An 18881-nucleotide genomic window follows, 5' to 3' on the forward strand; every position below is an offset into this window, starting at 1 on the left:
AATTAACAACTTTTTCTTCCCATTTGCATGTATCAGGATGCAGAATAGAACCATAAGCCGTATGGTTCAAAGCGTTGGAAAAAAGTAGTGGCTTATAGTCCATAAAATACGGTAATAAAAACTCAACATGTTAGATTTGAGTCCTTGAATTAACTCCTCAGAAAGAGAGGTCTCTGTTTATTTAAAACAGATGAAAATTAATTTTATCTTAGACGTTGTAACTTTAAACCACCAGTATCTAGTCTCTTAAACTAGACTTCCAGTTAACACACATTGGTTCTGCTACACACACAGATAAACATTCTGCAGGACTGACATTCCTGCATTAAACAAATATGAGTAATAACCAAGGCAACAAACCAAAAACAAATATGTATATCCAAAAACTAACCACTCTTTCCGAGTGCTAACTTGTTAGCTTTTTAAATAGATTTCATTTTTCTTTGTTCAGTGCATTTTTTCTGAAAGGACAACTAGACATTTCCTGACATTCATCATCCACTGGGCTGAACCTTTACATCTTTTGAAACTTTGTAAGAATATACAGGAAAACTTTTTTAAAGCACGTTTTAGTCCAAGTTTGAGTTCAAAAACCACAAACAGCACGAAAAAATATAAATCTTGCTCTGAAAAAAGAAAACTCACATTAATTGGAGCTAACTCAAGGCAGCACTGTACCTGCTTTGCCTCCCTAATGTATCCAACAACCAACTGCCAAGGGCCTGTTGTGTGTGAGCCAGGAGAATCTGAATCCAATTAAACTTAGTGATCAGGTTCAGCTTCAAATCATAAATGATGTGCGAATCAAAGGCGGCTGGAACAGAAATCAAAGGCGTAGGTGTGGGAAGTCCTCAGGTGATCTACTGAAGCTTCTGGTCTCAGTTTGTTGATAGGAGTGTGTTTATGTGTGAAGAGAAAAATGCTCTCAGGTTGAATTCTGTGCATTAAAAAGAAATAGAGACTATCGTTTAAAATCTTCAGTAAAAGTTTTCCATGAGGAATTATGTTCTTGATGTTCTTACCTGCAATCTGCCACTTATGTATTTATTGTTATACCCTTCTTCCTTAGAAACACTTTCTTCCTGCACATTAGTTCTTCATTCTTCTATTTCTTAGCTATTTCAGGTCAGATAAAATGGGCCGAACTACAGTACATGAGCTCCATATTTAACAAAAATGAACACCAACAGTAGAGAGGCAGAAAACCCCTCATAATTCATTGGCACTTTCTTATTGCTTTTACCAAAACTGAGTTTGTTTTTGGTGAAGTGTTTTAACAAAAAGGTCAATGTGAACACTATAATAATGATGAACCTATTAAGGATTTTAAAAAATGAGTCAGTTAACTCACAATTAGACATACAAAAAAAGTGTTGTCTAAAATTAGAATAATAACAAAAAGTGACAAAAAGTTATTTTAAAAACATTTACAAGACATTAAAATGCTATTCTCTAAAGCCAAAGAAAAAAAGACAAGTCCTAGACTCATTATCTTGTCTGAATAATCTCTGGAAAACACAATACTAATTACAAAATAAGTTATAATTAATAAACACATTTATAATTGTCAGTATTAATAATAAATGCTAAACTATTTAATTTGACCAAACATATTAATATTATTATTATTATTATTATTATTATTATTATTATTATTATTATTATTATTATTATTATTATTATTTAAAGTGTTAATGTGTGTAAACATTTGACACATGTTAAAGCGTTAAGTGTCAAATAAATTTTGTACATTTCAGTGACATTCTATGTTATTTGCTCACTCTAAGTTTAAATTTAAATTTAAAGTTTAAATTCTACCTTTGAAAGGACTGGTGCATCAGGTGGAAGACATGAGAAAATAAGACCACATGTCTGAATTGTAACATAATAAAAAACAACACTTTTTACATCTAGAGTCCAACTCAAAATGAAATGACGCTTGTGCTTACAGGCCGAATAAAAAGTTCCATGGAGTTGACCCAGTAACTGAAGGAAAACCTGACCTCCATTCTGCTCCAGTCAGGATTTAACAGCCTGGCTGGTCGACCCTGCAGCTCTTACTGTAGTTTGGATGACAGTTTGATTAACTGTAAAAGACGAGGGCTGTTCTGGCTCGATTTTTATGGTCAACACCAAAAACTTAAAATAAATCAAAGTAGTGAAGTGAGATTATTTTTAATGTTCTCATGGTTTTTCAAAGAGCCTAACCAACTAAACAAAACAGAAGTTTTACAGTAGTTTAAAAACGAGGAATCTTTACTATGACATAGAATAGAATAGAATAGAATAGAATAGAATAGAATAGAATAGAATAGAATAGAATAGAACCATAATGAAGCTGTGTTTGTTGACAGGTAAACATGTTTATTCATTCAGCCTGGGCTCTAGACCTGTGTTGTGACTCACTGTCTCTCACACACATTCATCTAAATGCATACAGGTGTGGGAGAAGAAGACCCCCCTCCCCCCACACACACACATACACACACACTTGGAGTGTCTATCTTCAATAGATCAGGCAGACAGGTAGACTGTGTGCGTTCTATGCCTTTGTTTCGACTATGATAGAGTGAAAACAAATGCAGTCAGTCTTACTGTTATAGACAGCAGTAAATAGTCTTGCCACTTTAAACTAGTTTTGTTTTTCCTTTGCACCGCTGCAGTGAACCAACACCTGTGTTTGTTTAGTGGAAACAATCACAGATTAAACTTCAGCACCGCTTGTTAATGAGAATATATTCATCAGGTTTACATCTACAGCAACCCGTTTCACTGTAGCGGCATTAAACAACAATGTTAAAAACTTGCATGCAGGCGTGTCTGTGTGTGTGCGCACACACGCAGATGCTGCCTACTGCAGTGATTTATTAATTATAGCTGAGATCTTCAGATTTGTCCTTATATTAATAAGCTAGTTACTGACTTGAGTCTGTCGGGTGAGTTAAAGATTAGGGTGATGGCAGGGAGATCTCTCCACCTCAAACATAGGGGGGTTGTTATAAATCAGGTCAGATGCTTAGAATAGTCCTTAGAAAGAAAATGTTTTATTAAAAGAGCAAGATGAAATAAAATTTAAACTAAAACACCCACTTTTATTAAAACCACAGTGAACCCTTAATAAACCCTGTATTAGCTTAGACAACACTATTTATTGAGAAACATCATGTCCTGATTCTCATGACAGATCAAACTCAGGTAAGGAAAAATGATCTGTTCTTATCATGCTCATATCTGATGATTCAGAGATTAAACATTAGATTTACAATCCTTGTCGAAAACAAACAAATAAAAGGAGTCCCAGGAATAAGACAGAATGAAACAGACTGCTATACTTTGAATGCAGCTTCAAACAAGCAGCATGTTTTTTGACTCCACAATCTATCTTCTTTTTAGAACACAAAAGTAGATTTTGGTTAGATTAGTTAAAAAGGAGAAGAACCCGAAGACTGACAGCAGCACACAGCCTTTCACAATATAACTTTAAAGAATACCTTATGCTCATGTGCTCATATTTTTCTCCCTGTCTGAATCTATGCAATCCATTATTAACATGTTCCCTGTCAGACAAAGACACAGGTAGGTGATGAAAAATAGAAAAATAAAGACAAAGACAGAGAGAGGGTTAAATTATTGAATTTCGGATGTTCTCTTTGAAATAAAAAGTCAGATGGAGAAAAGAAGGATCTATTGTTTTGGCGAGTGACAAAAAAAAATCGAAGGTGAAAGTAGGTTAGAAAAAGAAGGCAAGGTGAGAGAGAAGGTGTGGCATCAAAGAAAGAAAGTTAACCAAAGTCAGCAACACGCTAGAGTCGACTCGTGCGACATTGGAGAGAAGACAGAGCTCACATCAGAGTGCATCACACCCCCGCCATCTAAACTATTCTCAGAGAGACAGACACATGAAGAGGAAGCAAGTACAAAGGTAAGCCCGATGAAGGAGAGGAGGGAAGGAAGGAAGACATAGAAAGGAGTAAGGAAACAAACATTAGAAAGAAAAATAGATTAAATGTCATATATTTACAATATACAGTAAATGAGAAGGTGTTTTTTTTCTGAAGCACTAAAGTTATGATATGTTCTGAACATGTTGGAGTGGTGGAATAGAGAATGTGAAAGGGGAAGATTTCCTTTGAGCCTGTAGTAGGACAGCAGAGACACATCGTCTCCCACCAGCCCTGTTACTCCAACTAAGTTTGGTTGTGAATGTGCAGTCAAACTCTAATGTGGACCAAAAAAGCAAACCTAAGACTGTATTTGGTTGAAGCAAACTATCTGGTGCGGTTCAAATGTGAACACCAAGCAGACCAGAGACCGTTCCAAAACCAGTTAACGGATAATAGCACAGGGCATTCTGGGTCAATACAACCAAAACAAACACTCAGGTCCAGCGCTAGAGTGAGAAATGGTTAGTGGCCTTTCACCAAAGACAAGAGAAAAATTCTCCAACCAATTTTTCTGACTCCAGTTTTAACTTCATGAAGACAGAAGTTGTGCTTCAGAGGTTTTTTGTGCTGCAACATTTATAAACGGTATTCAAGTTCTGAAAATTTAAAACAATATAACCATGTTATTTATGTCTTTATTTTTTACTGTATTTATTTCTGCATTCTACACATTTAAGACCATAATTATTCATATTCCTTAAATACAGTAAATAGGTTTAAGGTTTAAAGTCATTTATTTATTAATGTTTTGCAGTGGCCCAGTCAGAATGCTGACATAAATCTAGATAGAGAATAAATTCTGAAACACTTCCTATCATGATAAGAGTTTTGGTTTATTATTTTCATGATAAATTTCAGCTACTGAAGGTAAATTCAAGAAAAACCCAAAGTGACTATATAATCGGAAATGTTATTCTTGATATTTTCTCTGCTGTTAGTTCCATGAGAGCATCATAAAATGTCAGTAAATCCAGAAATATGACTAAGTGCAGTTTAGTGATATAATTCACATTTGTTTAAGACAGTGGAGTCCTGAATGAGTGTACTTCACTGGGAATGTTTTTCAAAGACAGTAATTGTGTCTAAGGTAATCACATCCATACAGTTACCTAAAAATAAGTAATAAACAGTTGTTTTTTTTAAATCATAATCTTTGTTGTTATCACAACAGTTCCACAAAATTGTATTAAGTTTATATCAATCACCCCAAACTGTTCGTCTCCTTATATGTATGAAACTCTGCTTATTTTTACAGAAGAACAAACCTCCATACAACAGCTCACCACCACAGGCTGAGATTTGCACATAGATGTACAAATAAACAAATAAAAACACACACAATCAAAGTAAATACAGAGTCCTAAACACACATAAATGCTCACATATAAGTATATAAGCAGGACAGACAGGTGGAGAGGACATCTTGGGCCCCCCAGCTGCTCCACCATTTATCTCAATTTCACCTTGTAGACGTGAGCGCTCAAACATACACAAGCCCATTGCATTAGTGTCACACTAAGCCAGAGCAAGACAGACATAAACACAGCAGACAAACTCACACACACCCCGACACGCACAAATACCTGAGCAGGGCCCCGTTTCAGACAGGAAGATAAGTGAAACTCTTGAGTAAGTTCTGGGGTAACTATGAGCATATCCTGGGTTTTCCGTTTCAGAAAGCCAGATATCGGTGAAACCGGTAATGTAGTCATTACCACATTTTAACACTTCAGGCATAATCTATTCATTTATTTTTGGGTGTCCTAAGTACAGTAGTTATGGATATTTGGTTCAGACAAATAAAATTATCCTTCTTCTTTTGAACGTTAAATATTTGTACCGTCAAGAATATTACTAATTCTCTGCAAAATCACACTCACACATTGACTGTCTGCCATGCTAACACTTGCTATTTTGCACTATTGCTAGGTATTGACATAATTAGCAATACTTTGCTAAATATGTCAAAACATATTTAACATATATAATATGTTCTATATTCTGCTTATGCTCTCATTACATTTCTAATTCCACTGGACAGATATGCACACTTGCAGGCTTCTTTTTACTCCTGTTGCCATGGTGAATCGCATTATCTGCACTCCATTGATGAGGGCGTCTATACTCATGCTTAGGCTTAACTCAGGTAACTTGACTCAGAGTTGAGTTACCTAGTTGATATCTCCTGTTCTGAAACCAAAGACTCTGGGTATCATTAAGCCGGGTCAGTTTATTCAGAGTAACTGCCATCAACTCAGAGCTTATTAACCCTGTTTTCTGAAAAGGGGGCATGAGTAATAGTTTGTTGTTTTATTTTTTATCTTTTGTTAGTGAGTCATGACTCACACCAGTGATTTAGGCATTAATTTACCTGACTGTTAAAACCTGCATCTGGGGTTTAATTGTAGTGCCTGGAAGTTGTTCACTTGGTCATTATTTTTATCTGTGCAGTTCCTGCTCCAGAGTGACCTTCACATGCTTAGGTTTACTGAATTAGGAGCTACTGACTGCTGTCACCTCTCAGCTCTGCCACATTCTGTCACAAATCCCCTTTTTTCTCTAGTACTGTAATCTAACGTGGACACGAAAACTAAATATTTTATACAATGCACCAGGCATGAGTTCACTTCCTAGGGTCAAATCTATTTTTTTCCAGCAAAAGTGAGGATGATGGTCTGCAGAGGGATGACAGATTTCTGAAATCAGTACAGAACACCAGTACATATTGAGAAACACGTTTTCATGTAAATATGTAGACGTTAAAAAATACACATACCAAGGCATACACACAGTAACTGCATTTAATCATATTTCCAAACTGACTGATATTCTGACGTTGATGTTCTCGTGGGACAAACAATTGAGAAAAGAGCAACAACAACATTTCTGATCAATCTGTCAGTTTTGTTTTTATTTACCCTCAGTAACTAAAATTTATTATGAAAATGATCAAATAAATATGATGACAAATGTTCACACTTACTTGTCAGTTGCTCTATAATAAAAAGCGGAACAAAAGATAATATTCTCACATGTAAAGAAATATTTTACTAGCTTTAGTGGGTTTTATTCCATATTTTCCTTTATTCTTTCACCACTGTGTACATATGTTAAGATAATCTCTGAAAACCACTTTATTTTACACAGACTCTAAATTTAGATTAGTATAAATTCAGACTGCACTCGTTACCAAAGAAGAATTGAATTCTTGACTTTTTTTTAACTACACTATCTTTAATAAAAAAAACATGTTGGTGAATCATTTTAATGAGTGCACAAAACCGCTGATTTTAAACTCATTGACTGACAGTTTAATTAAATTAAGGTTTTGTTAAATCCAATATATCAATTTGTTACATGATAATAAAAAAAAACTTTGGTCTTCTTCTGTTTTTATCTCTAAGCAACTATGTGATTCTGTGTTTGTTATGATGTAAAGCACTTTGAAATGCCTTGCTGCTGAAATGTGCTATACAAATAAAATTTGATTGATTGATTGATTTTGATTGATAAATTAAACAAATCCTTCAAGGTTTGAATACTGGCAAAAAGTGAGCATTAATGTTTTCAGGACAATTATTTTTATCCATTTATTAACTACCATTAGGTTAATATTAGTAAGAGACAATAAAACCTTAACTCTAAGCCAAGCAAATATCTAATCTAATATTAACCACTGGGTTAATATTAGTAAGAGACAATAAAACCTTAACTCTAAGCCAAGCAAAGGTGTTGGATTTTAAATTTGTGACTAAACCAGGGCATTTAATGGTCAACTTTAAATGGATAAGTTGACTTTGGGTTTTCAGAAAAACACAGCATTTTTCTAGAACACATTCAGGTTATGGAGGACTTTTTAAAACTAATTATGCAACCAACTCTATAAATATTTTTCAACCAGTGACGGCACGGTATCATAAAAAATGCTGACGCCCCAAAAAAGAGAGACTCAAACTAGGCAGAAAACAACCTAATCCCAGTTATCATTCATCATTTGCTCTTGATAGATGCATAACACAAACACAAAATCTACCACTGCTAATTCTACAGCTACTGAGGAGCTGACGCCAACGTTACCATGGTGAGGAGGTATGCTGCTGGCCGGCCAGGTGAAGGGTCTTGGGCCGGGCGTTCGAGCAGCTGCCTGCATTAGACGGCCGCTCCCAGTAGGGGTCACTGTGAAACACACACAAAGATAAAGCGTGGAAAAGTTCTTAAACGACAGCCTTAGGACACAGAACCAGGAAAAGTAGAGAGAGTGAGGGGAAAATAAACAGGACAAAATATCAGCACCATTGTAAAAGGGGAAAAGGAGAATAGATATTAAGAATACATGTATTAATCTAATACAAAGTGAAGTACAAGTACCACTGGCAGGCACATACTATACATGAAAGTATTTTTTTAAACAGTATTAACAATTTGATGTTGTCATATCAGAAACTAATTGAAAAATGGGCATTTTTAGCTCAATGGAATAGAAAATCCAACGAATATAGACACAGTATCTATTATGAAAAATAAACTCTCCATCTAAAAAATAATGTTCTAAATTTTCTGTTCAAAGAAATGTTTCACCAAAAAAATAATACAATATCTCTGTGATAATTTATGCAAGATGTAAAACAAAAATTTTAAGAAAAAGCCTTGAGGAATCTAAGCCAACAAAAAGGCTGCACACACTCACACACCCTTATACTGTCCTACTGTAGTCTGTTCTTACTATCCTATTCCTTTTTTACTAGGTGTGTTTCTTTGTGCTGTCAATCGATTAAAATAATTTATCAGACTAATCACACTCCAGCGTTGTGGTAAATTTAAATTAATCGCTTTGCTAAATTTTGTAAGCTTGAAATGTAAAATTGCACATTTTCAAAACTATTAAAGAAAATGCTTTAATGTCTCAAACCAAACATTTCAGTTTTCTAGGTTTAAGGACGGTTTAAAAGAAGTCATTTGTTTCAAACACAATTTACAAATGAAATGTAAATTGATTGTGCTCCTTTGGTGGAACAATGATTCATCGTCACAATAAATGGATAAGATACATACTATCTTGGTTTTATCCAAACGTAGATGACTGTTATTTTTGTTGTTTTTTAACAATTTTTTGCCACTAGTGGCCTTTATTTGACACTAATCTAAAGGGGGAAGAAAAAAGGGGGAAATACATTCAGCAAGGAACCAACGGGATTCAAACTCAGAACGGCCGCATGAGGCTTAAAGCCACTGTATGTGTGGCGCAGCTCTAACCTCAGTGTTGCCGCTGAGCCCACCAGTCTAACTCCTCGTTCATCTTTTCTCTCACATTTGTGACTCTGCAATTATGAATTTTGTACAAAACTGTGGTTAACCGTGTAAAGCGCTGCTGTGGACTAGGTAACCCTTAGCAGGAGAGAGGCTTTTATGTGAAAATGAGTAAATCTGCATTATGTAATATTAAGGCATTAAAACGTTTTAGATTAATTGCATTGACAGCCCTAGTTTGTTTAATATTGTAGCTTGTTGTTTTGTGACTGTTCTTTGATTGACAGTGATGAAAACCAGAGTGAAATTCCTTGTTTATTCCTGCAAACTTGGCAAATAAAGTTGATTGTGATTCAGATAAATCGGCACAAAATTTCAACCTAACTTGGCTTGTTAGGAACCAACAGCGTCTCAACATCATGTTAAACGTTCAGTGATTAAATGTCACCTAGCAGTAAAAAAAAAAACAGCAAGAAAAAGACATCTTTTTCTTTATCCACTGGTCGACTAAACAGCTCAAGGTTTGTGAAATATTCAGGAATAAACAGATACAACTGCAGTTTAACTGCTTTATTTCTCCGTTTATATATTTATAGCAATGCTAAATGGTGCTGGCTGGGATTTGACAGGAAGGCAAAGCGACGCAGTCAAATACAAAACACAAAGCCGCCCCAGAGTCTATGCACAGAGAATTATTCAAATTTTACACACCCACCAAAGACAGGCTGTCAAAACCCATGTTGATGTGGATTTTTCATACTGAAAAAAAAGAGCACAGGAGAAGTCAGAAAAATAAAAGAGAGAAGAGAAGAAAAACTACGAAACGGAGGCAGAGCAAGAGAGGCTAGAGAGGGAGAGGAAAGAAAAAAGAGAAACAGTGAAGCAGTGTCAGCTTCCAGGAGAACATTAGCTGAACTGTGTAGCGCACCATGAAACCATTGATAATGTCGTTCTTGTTTTGTGGACATGTATTACTGTAAAACAGTTTTCTGAGGCGAGCTGCCCACTATTGTTCCTGTCAGAGGTTGAAGTGAGGGCAGCGCCGGCATAACCTGTTTCAGTTTACAGCAACAGCAGAACACAAAGAGCTGCTTTCCAGATTAAATGACCCAGATAAAGTCTAGAAATTGGATTGCTTTTTGATTTGATGCATGTTTAGGGAACATATCTGTTAAAAATGTTTTTAAAAGCAGTAAAACTAAGACTGTGGCTATTTGGAAAAAGGATTCTGGATCATGACAATGGTTAATCCATGGAGCAGCAGCAGGAATTATTTAAATAATAGTAAATGACAGACAGATTCCATTGCTTACTTTCCTAAGTACATTAAAACTGAAATTTTTTATTCTTTACACATAAATGTATCAATTTAAATCAAACAGAGCCACAGGGAACTTAACTATTCACAGTTCAGAATTCCCACATTAAACTATTTGCAGGTTTCTCTCTGGAATGTAACTCAAATTATTGGTTAGTAATTTTACTACTTGCAGATTTTTTTTGTTGAGCTCATCTAAAGAATTATGCAGAAAATGCAGCTTGAGAAGCTGAAACAGCAAGGCACAATGCTACTTGACATGCTATTGGTTAGCATTTGCAAAGCAGCCAATCCAGAAGCCACATTCATTTTCCTTGGCACTGATTGGCTGTCCCACCAAGAGCGGAGATAAGAAACCGCAGATGTTAACTTCTGTGGTAGAACCAACAATGTTTCCAATGTGTGTTTTAATGCATATTAAGGTATATTTTGTATCTGAACTATATAATAGGTAGTTATAAGCATTTTTAGAAAAGGTTTTAAGTATTCATAAACTTCAGTTGTTTGTGGATGGTCGTGGCTGCTAACCCCTTCAAATACAAGGGATCCACTCTAATAAACAATAAACGAATGTCATGTTGTGGCTTAAATCATCTTAGTGAAGACTGGTGACTTAACAGCTGTCCTGCATACAGATTGAAAAATGTATGTTGGACATTACATTTTGTTTTACTTCTTTTTTAACCCTGCCTTGGTCTTAAGAGATGGGGTCATTTGGACCACACAAGTTTTTTACTCTGTGAGCGGTCCGGCGGGGTCGCACCTGACCCTGTGTGTGCTTTTACCAGGTGTTTTTTATGCTTTCAGGATCTAAAGGTCCAACCCCACGCCCCCGCTGTCTGACTTTGACATTTGCTGTGCTCATGCTCAGCGTGAGCCAAGCCAATAGAGAGTTAAAGAATGTAAGCCAGAGAAAGTCATCGCTAAAGCAGCTGGCTGTTCGCACAGTGCTGTTTCTAAGTAGATCATTTAGAAAGTTGAGGATAAGGGAAAAACATCATTTACTTCAAGCCTTGAACGGATTATGAAGCAAAGCCGATTCAAGAGACAATCAGGATCATCTAATTTGGGCAAATGAGGTCAATAGATCAACATATTCAGTGCAGCCATATACCAGAAAATTTTACAGCACTGCATTTTTCCTGTGTAGAAAAGCTTTGTGGAGATGGTGGTTTCCTTATCAAGCAAGACTTGGTTCCTGCCCTCAGTCTGAAGCACCAACACATGCTTTACCTCTCCAGTTACAGAGGTAAAGCATGACCTCAGACCTCTCTGAGTTGTGTGGCTTATTTTACATTTATTCCAGGAAAAATACATCACAGCGAAACATGAAAATGATGGTTTCAAAGCACAAAACCTTGCCTTTCCATCCACCCGATTTTTGCTCTATCTTTACTGCTGTCAATCAGTAATCCAAGAGTGGCATTGTTTTATCCTGGGGTTGAAAAACAACAAAACATCATTGAGACGATCACCTCACTGAAGGTCAGGGGTCATGATTCAGATACAAAAAACAGACTGAGATCCATGGGCATCCGAGGCTAAAACCACTGCTGACCAAACACCCGTCAAACACCTTTGACCCGTCTCACTTTTGAACATGGTGACAATCCTCAAGGTTTCTGGCAAAATATTCTGTGGACTAAGAAAACAAAAGTGGAACAGTTTGTGAACTATTTCTAACACCGCTTTTCATCAAAGGAGAATCATTCCGACAAACATGGTGATAGTCTGAAGGTCTTTGCTACTTTGATTACATCTTACAATCGATGGAACCATGAATTGTGGAAAATGTCACCTCCACATCACCTAACTATACCCTAGCTATGGGCAATTGTTCCCAACGCTGCACTACTATGGGAATAGTTGTACAGTTTTATATGATCATTTTTACAATGATCATATACAGCTATGGAAAATATTAAGGGACCACTGCACTGAACCCCATTGAAAACCTCATGGCTATTCCTCCAAATATTGATTTCTGAACACTTCCTGAGTTAAAACATTAGTATTGTTGTTTCTAAATGAATATGAGTTTGTTTTCTTTACATTATTTGAGGTAATCTTTTTAATCATTTTGACCATTTTCTGCAAATAACTACTAAATTTTTACATGGAATTTCAGAGACATGTTGTCAGTAGTTCATAGAATAAAAGAACAATGTTCATTTTACTCAAACATGTATCTATAAAAAGTAAAATCAGAGAAACTGATCATTTTAAGTGGTCTCTTAATTTTTTCCAGAGCTGAATATACTATATTATTTATTATAGACTCACCAATATTTTCCTTTTCATGTAAATGAATTGACTGTAGGTCAGATTCCTTTTATTTCAAAGAACAGAAAGAAATGGTCCTGTTTTTTCTTTATTAAATGAAGTTTCCGTCACACAAACCCACACTCACAGCTGACCTCTCCACCCTGCTGTGTCTGCTATTAACAGAAGTGAGACCTTTGGTAAAACAATCAATCTCCAGAGAAAGAATGAGGTTCATAAGGTCACTCATCACGTCACTTATTTCTTTCAGCAACATCACACTCCTACTCCATTTCTCTGGCTCTCTCTTTTTTCTTTCTACAGTGACTTTTTTTCTTTCCATGATCTCTTCCTCTCTTGTCCCCATTCCCCATTATTTTTTTCTCTTTCCTTTTTCCCCACTCTGTTCTTCCCTCCTTTTCTAACATTTCTTGCATCACTTACATTGCCTATTGCCTCTGTATCTCCATCTCTGCAGCAAATTATTTCCTCTTTCGTCTTCCTCTGTCACTCTACCTAACTTTTAGAAACTCATTTTTCGGTTCTGTTAACCATAATCTGTGTTCTCATTAATCCTTATTGCCATCATTTGTTTTCGTGTACACGTATACATAGATTTAAAAAAATATATATATTTTTCATTCTGATTTTGTCTTTTTTCCCCCTTTCTTATTCAATCATCCCTTTTGCTACTTCCTCAACTTTTTCTTGGTTTTCATTTGGATTGTGCACCTTTCTCTAATTTTGACAGACCTGTTGCTGTGCCACATTAACTACTATATTCACAGGATAAAGACTTGGGCAAACAATTTCAATGCGATACCACACACACACAAACACAGTCACATAATGACACAGGCAAAGATACACAAGCAGAAATTCAATAACCTGTGAATAAACAATGTCACTGGTTTGTGCACATCGACACACATCCAAAGACTGACTTATAGGTAAAAGCACACTGAAATGCACACGCAGACACACTAGATCTAAACACACACTCCATCAAGCCAAAATGGCAGTGGTGGGAGGCAGCACAATGGGTATTGCCGGGTGCAGGCAGAGCTAAATTGCAGACAGCGAAGGGGAGATCTGGGCCATTTTTCAAGGCTGACTATATATTACAAATTGGCTACCAGGGCATTGTCTGGGAATACATACACATACGGTTTTACACGCACAGGCACGCACACACACATTCGCACAAAGTAAAAAATAAAAAAAACCTAATCCTGGCTTGTCCTATTGTAGCCCATAGAGCTGCAGAAATCTGGTCTTTTTTCTCATTCTCAACAATTTCCACAGAATAAACCGTGTGATTGAAAATGTGTCAGTTTAGTGGGGAGCGACACTGCCACACATACACACACACGCACACACCCATATACCAATAAAATACAAGAATACACATCAGTGTTTATTTGGTGTAACCACGTTGTTTGTTATGAGACTGTTCAAGTACTTCCAGGGCAGGGTCAAACGTCCACCCTCTGCAACAGCCATACACACCACTGACAGAAACAGCTGTCCACAGTTAGTGCTCATGTTCTGGTTCAGGTTCAACCTCTCAGTTTTCCTTCAGTGCAGAATTAAATAAAATTCAATAAAATGACTTATTTCTTTATGAATTAAGCACAGAGTTTAATCACATAAAGCTGTGACGGTGTAGATCAAAATTTTAAAATGAATTCTAAAACTGATTGCTAGTCAGTGCAAAAACTTTAAAACCAGAGTTACAGTTTATCAATTCTTCTGCTGGGGAGAGTCTAAAGACATGCAGATGTCTGGAGTATCTGAAAACAAACTTATCTTTTCTAACAACAGAAACCTAAAAGCTGGTACATGGCCACAGCAGCAGTGATAGTTGAAATATCTACAAAATACAGACAACAAGTCATAAGAAGCATAGAGACAACTGATGTCCTCAGGTATTCACAGCTATCGACCAATAGAAACTGACAGCTCTCAGTGAATGCCGAGCTGCACCAATAAACTGGCTCCTAACCAGCTGAGGCCATTTCCACTGACAAAGATCTGTTACCAATATCAGCTTTATTGGGTCAACAACAATACTTTGGAGGGGTGCAGAATACATGTGAACTACAAATCAAAATATGATTGGCTAATCAAAATGTCATTCTGAATGTATGTTACTGCTCTGTAACAAACCCTGTCTGGTGACAACATTAAACTACTGTGGCACATTGCAGCATGCCTGAAAGGTTGTTCTTCTTTTACACTAGTCTATCACAGAGAAGTAGCCCTCCATTTAAAGGAGAAAATAAATTATTTAGATTTTTTTTGTTTGTTTCCACGGTCAATATTCTCATTCTAAGCTCCCTGATGGGTGATGGGGAGGTGAATTGGGTTAACTGGTACTTCCCAACAGCTTTAATAGGACACCTGTTCAATTTTTTTTTTAATGAAACATTTAGCTTTACATTTTCTGATGACATTTCATTAAATCCAGATAACAAGTAGATAGTTCCTCAATTCAACAATTATAAAAAAGTCAGATACTCATTCTGTGATTCCTTGAAATTTTTGTGGTTTTCAACAATGTACTCTATAAAGGCTTGCTCCTAAAATCATGTTCTTATGTTACTAAACACCTCTCAGTATTCACAGATTTCTGTGGAATCTAACTTAAAAATATTCACAGAAAATCTCTCAATTCCCATAGTTTTTCAAAATTATTTAAAAGAAAGTGAAGCTTGAGAAGATCGAACACCTAGACATAATGCTCATTGACACACTGTTGTCTAGAGTTTACGAAGCTAGTCCAAAAATGTCATCTATTTTCAATGGTGCTGATCGCTGTACCCCTAAAAGTGGAAGACGTGTGTATTAATGCATGCTGCGGTATGTTTGGACTGTGCAGCCCAGGGAGTAAATCACAAAGTCAAATTTATTTTAAGTCATATTTGCTATATACAGCATTTTCATAACAACTGAAGGTAATATAATTACTAGATTGTGCTATAAAATGGTTTTATGTGGCTGGAAAACACATAATACTGCCCCTTTAAAATAGACAGTTTTAAGCATTTGTAGAAGTGGCAAATATTCGCGTATTTTAGGTTTTCATTGACAGCTGTGGCCCCGGGCCCCTGAAAATACAGGGGGTCCAGGGAAGAAGTGTTATACATAGTCCTGTTTTGGGTCACATAATATAAAATAATAATAAATACCTAGAATAAAAATTGTATTTTATCTGGTATTTTAATGGTGGTATTTTAAACATTACGTAAGCATTAGACAATGCATCAGCCAGAATAAGCACCCAGAGCTTGGTTTAAAGAAAAATTCTAAATAAATAAAAACAAGGAAGTTGTTACACAAACTATAATAATCATACAAGAGCTCTTTATAAATGTATTTGTAGATTTTCTCTAAGTGTCTTACATCCACCACCCCACCTCAAGCTAAGCATGTGCATGAGAAAAAAATGTGGCTCAGTTTAGTTTGCACACATTATCTGCAAATAACTAGAATAAATCCAGTGCATGCAACACTTGCGCTGAAGAGCAGTGCATGCAGCCATAATGGATTCTGTCATTTGAAATGGATGAAGTTCCATTAGAGAGCAGCACGGTCGCCGGGCTAAGTGTGATGAAGGGCGAAGCTTTACCATCTCTCTTTTTATTTTAACAACGACAAAGAGGAAGCGGCATCCTGGCTCTGGAATAATGGAGCACAGTTGGATTGTGGCGTCTGCAGACAGAAAGGTAGACGTATGCAAAAACAGAGTAAGTCTCTGTTTTTTCTTAGAACTGGGTAAGAGAAAAAATCCCCTTTGTTTTAGAGACTAGAGACAACCTGTCCCCTTTTGAATGCAGCAGTTTGAAGCTACTTTCTGTTTCTATGTAAATCAACACAACTTACTAATACTCCATCCTACCATGTTATTCTGTCCATGTTTTTCAGATATCTTTATTCTTTATTCATCACTCACCTACTTCTGTCTTAAAGTAAATGGGGTCCATGTCAGCAGACCCAAACACACACACATGCACACACCCCCACACACACCTCTTTACACTCACAGATGCATCCACGCATAGATGACATGTTTATTAATCACCTCTTTAGCAGGCTTCCAGCCTAATTTACCGCTGATTTCTTAGCTGTCATCCCTGAGAACAACTGGCTGACATTTACAGGTAGAAGCATTCTGCAGTATGTCACACACACACACACCCACACGCCCACGCCCCACATATTTTACAGAAATATTTTATTTCTGTAAAATATTTGTACAACAGTCTATGGCCATGGATTTTTAGAAGTTTTAAATTGTGTTTTACTTATTTAATTTTTCTATATAAAGAAGGGGAGTTATTTGCCAGTTTGAGGGTCCAAAAATGATCTTTGCTTTTTTTTTGTGTTTGTTTTTTCTTCTTATGACTATGAAGTCATAAGAAGTCTTCTTATAGAAATAGTCTTCTTATGACTATTTCTTCTTATGACTTTTCTTCTTATGACTATGCAGAACACAGTCATAAGAAGGATTTGCTCAAGTTGCCCTGAACATGTACAAATGATGCGCACACACACTCAAGACAGTAAGTCTGTCACACACTAACACACCTTCACAAGATCCCATTCTGCTCTTCTGTTTCTGTTTTGTCTTTTTTTCAGATTCATCTGTTTATCTAGTAATTCAAACTGTTCAACAAGTCATGGGGACAAATCAAAATTGTCCCCATTCTAATTCTTTTTGTTCACCAGTAACCAGTAAAAAAAAACTAAAAATAGCAGGAAATGTTAAAAATGTGTTATTCTAAAAAAGAAAGAAAAAAAAGCATTGATATTTTCCCCCCAAAAAATGATTCAACATGACTAAAAGAGATCGCCCAAACAAGATCTTAGACATTAAGATTTCAAACTTTTTCAATTTTTTTCTTGTAAATGTTTTAAGACAAACATACAGATTTCCAATAACAGTTTTAACTCTTTAATTCATAGACAGAGAAACAACGTGAATGTGGATGTGAATATGGGAGTGTACCTGGTTCAGTTAGCATGCAGAATTAGTCCGTTCTCAGAGTTTGTAATCCAGTCTGACCTGGTTCTGAACAGAATTCAGTTTATTTAAATAGCACCAACTCAAATCACATGTTGTGTCAAGACACATTGCCAAAAATAAATAATTATATCTAATCCAATATTACAGACATATTCTAAATTGACTCTAGTTATCCAACAATGGAGTCAATTTAGTTCATGATTCAAATAGGTTAAAACAACCCAGCAAAGTCACTGACTGCAGAAATCTTTCACACTGAGCATGCAGAACAGAAAACTCCCCTTAAACAGGAAGAAACCCCCAGCAGGACCAGAACCTGGCTCACTGTGTTGGGCCCACGCTGTTTGCTGGCTGTGGTAGTTTGGAGGAAAACTGTTTTAAATTGATTCTCTGTCTATTAAAATCTAATAGTTTAAATAGATTTAAACTATTAAATCAACCCTCTTATTTCATTAATGTAGCCATGCATGTCCGATGAATGGCTGCATTAAAGACAAAACAAAGAGAGCTACACTGATCCCATATTGAAGCCACAGACTCTTTCCAATGGTCCCCCATCACAACCCGATAACCCCGAAAACTTTTCAGTCAAATCCTGAAACAACTGACACAAAACCACAGAAGAACTGATCCAGCAGTACTTTCTGTGTTAAAGAAAGTGAAAAATACAATCAAAGTAGTATCTCCTTTACTGGCTTCATCCAGCAGAATCAAGGTTCTCAAATAGGAAAGAGAAGGATACATCCCATCAGGGTTTCAGGATGGGATTCAAACAGAACTGGGAATTCTGTTATGGATAAATTCATAAATTGGACCGTATAAACAAAGAATGCCTGGCTCTGTTTTATTTTGGCATCCATATTCAAACTGTTGCCCAGAGCAAGAAATGATTACCATAAAAGATAAATGGACAGCATTTACACACCATTTCCCAGTAATATTGACCACACAAAGTGGTGCATGTACCATCACATTGACACGTATTCATACACTCATGTAGGGCTGTTGTAAACAAATATTTTAGTAATCCAGTGTTCTATCGATTATTCTCATGATTAATAGAGTAATTGGATAAAAAAAA

General features: G+C 36.1%; 1 protein-coding gene across 3 annotated transcripts in view; it reads right to left on the bottom strand.

Moving 5' to 3' along the window:
* Positions 1–18881, bottom strand: part of npas3 (neuronal PAS domain protein 3) — a 292717-nt gene that overhangs the window by 205558 nt on the left and 68278 nt on the right. For 2 of the 3 annotated variants that reach the window (XM_032548286.1, XM_032548287.1), the window contains exon 2: positions 8022–8120. The exons of the other annotated variant lie outside the window; for it this stretch is intronic. In XM_032548286.1, the coding sequence (XP_032404177.1) occupies positions 8022–8120 (99 nt within the window). The remainder of the gene's footprint in view (positions 1–8021; positions 8121–18881) is intronic. 3 annotated transcript variants of the gene reach the window in all.

Source organism: Xiphophorus hellerii, chromosome 19, assembly GCF_003331165.1.
Source record: "Xiphophorus hellerii strain 12219 chromosome 19, Xiphophorus_hellerii-4.1, whole genome shotgun sequence".
In the NCBI taxonomy this organism is placed as follows: Eukaryota; Metazoa; Chordata; class Actinopteri; order Cyprinodontiformes; family Poeciliidae; genus Xiphophorus; species Xiphophorus hellerii.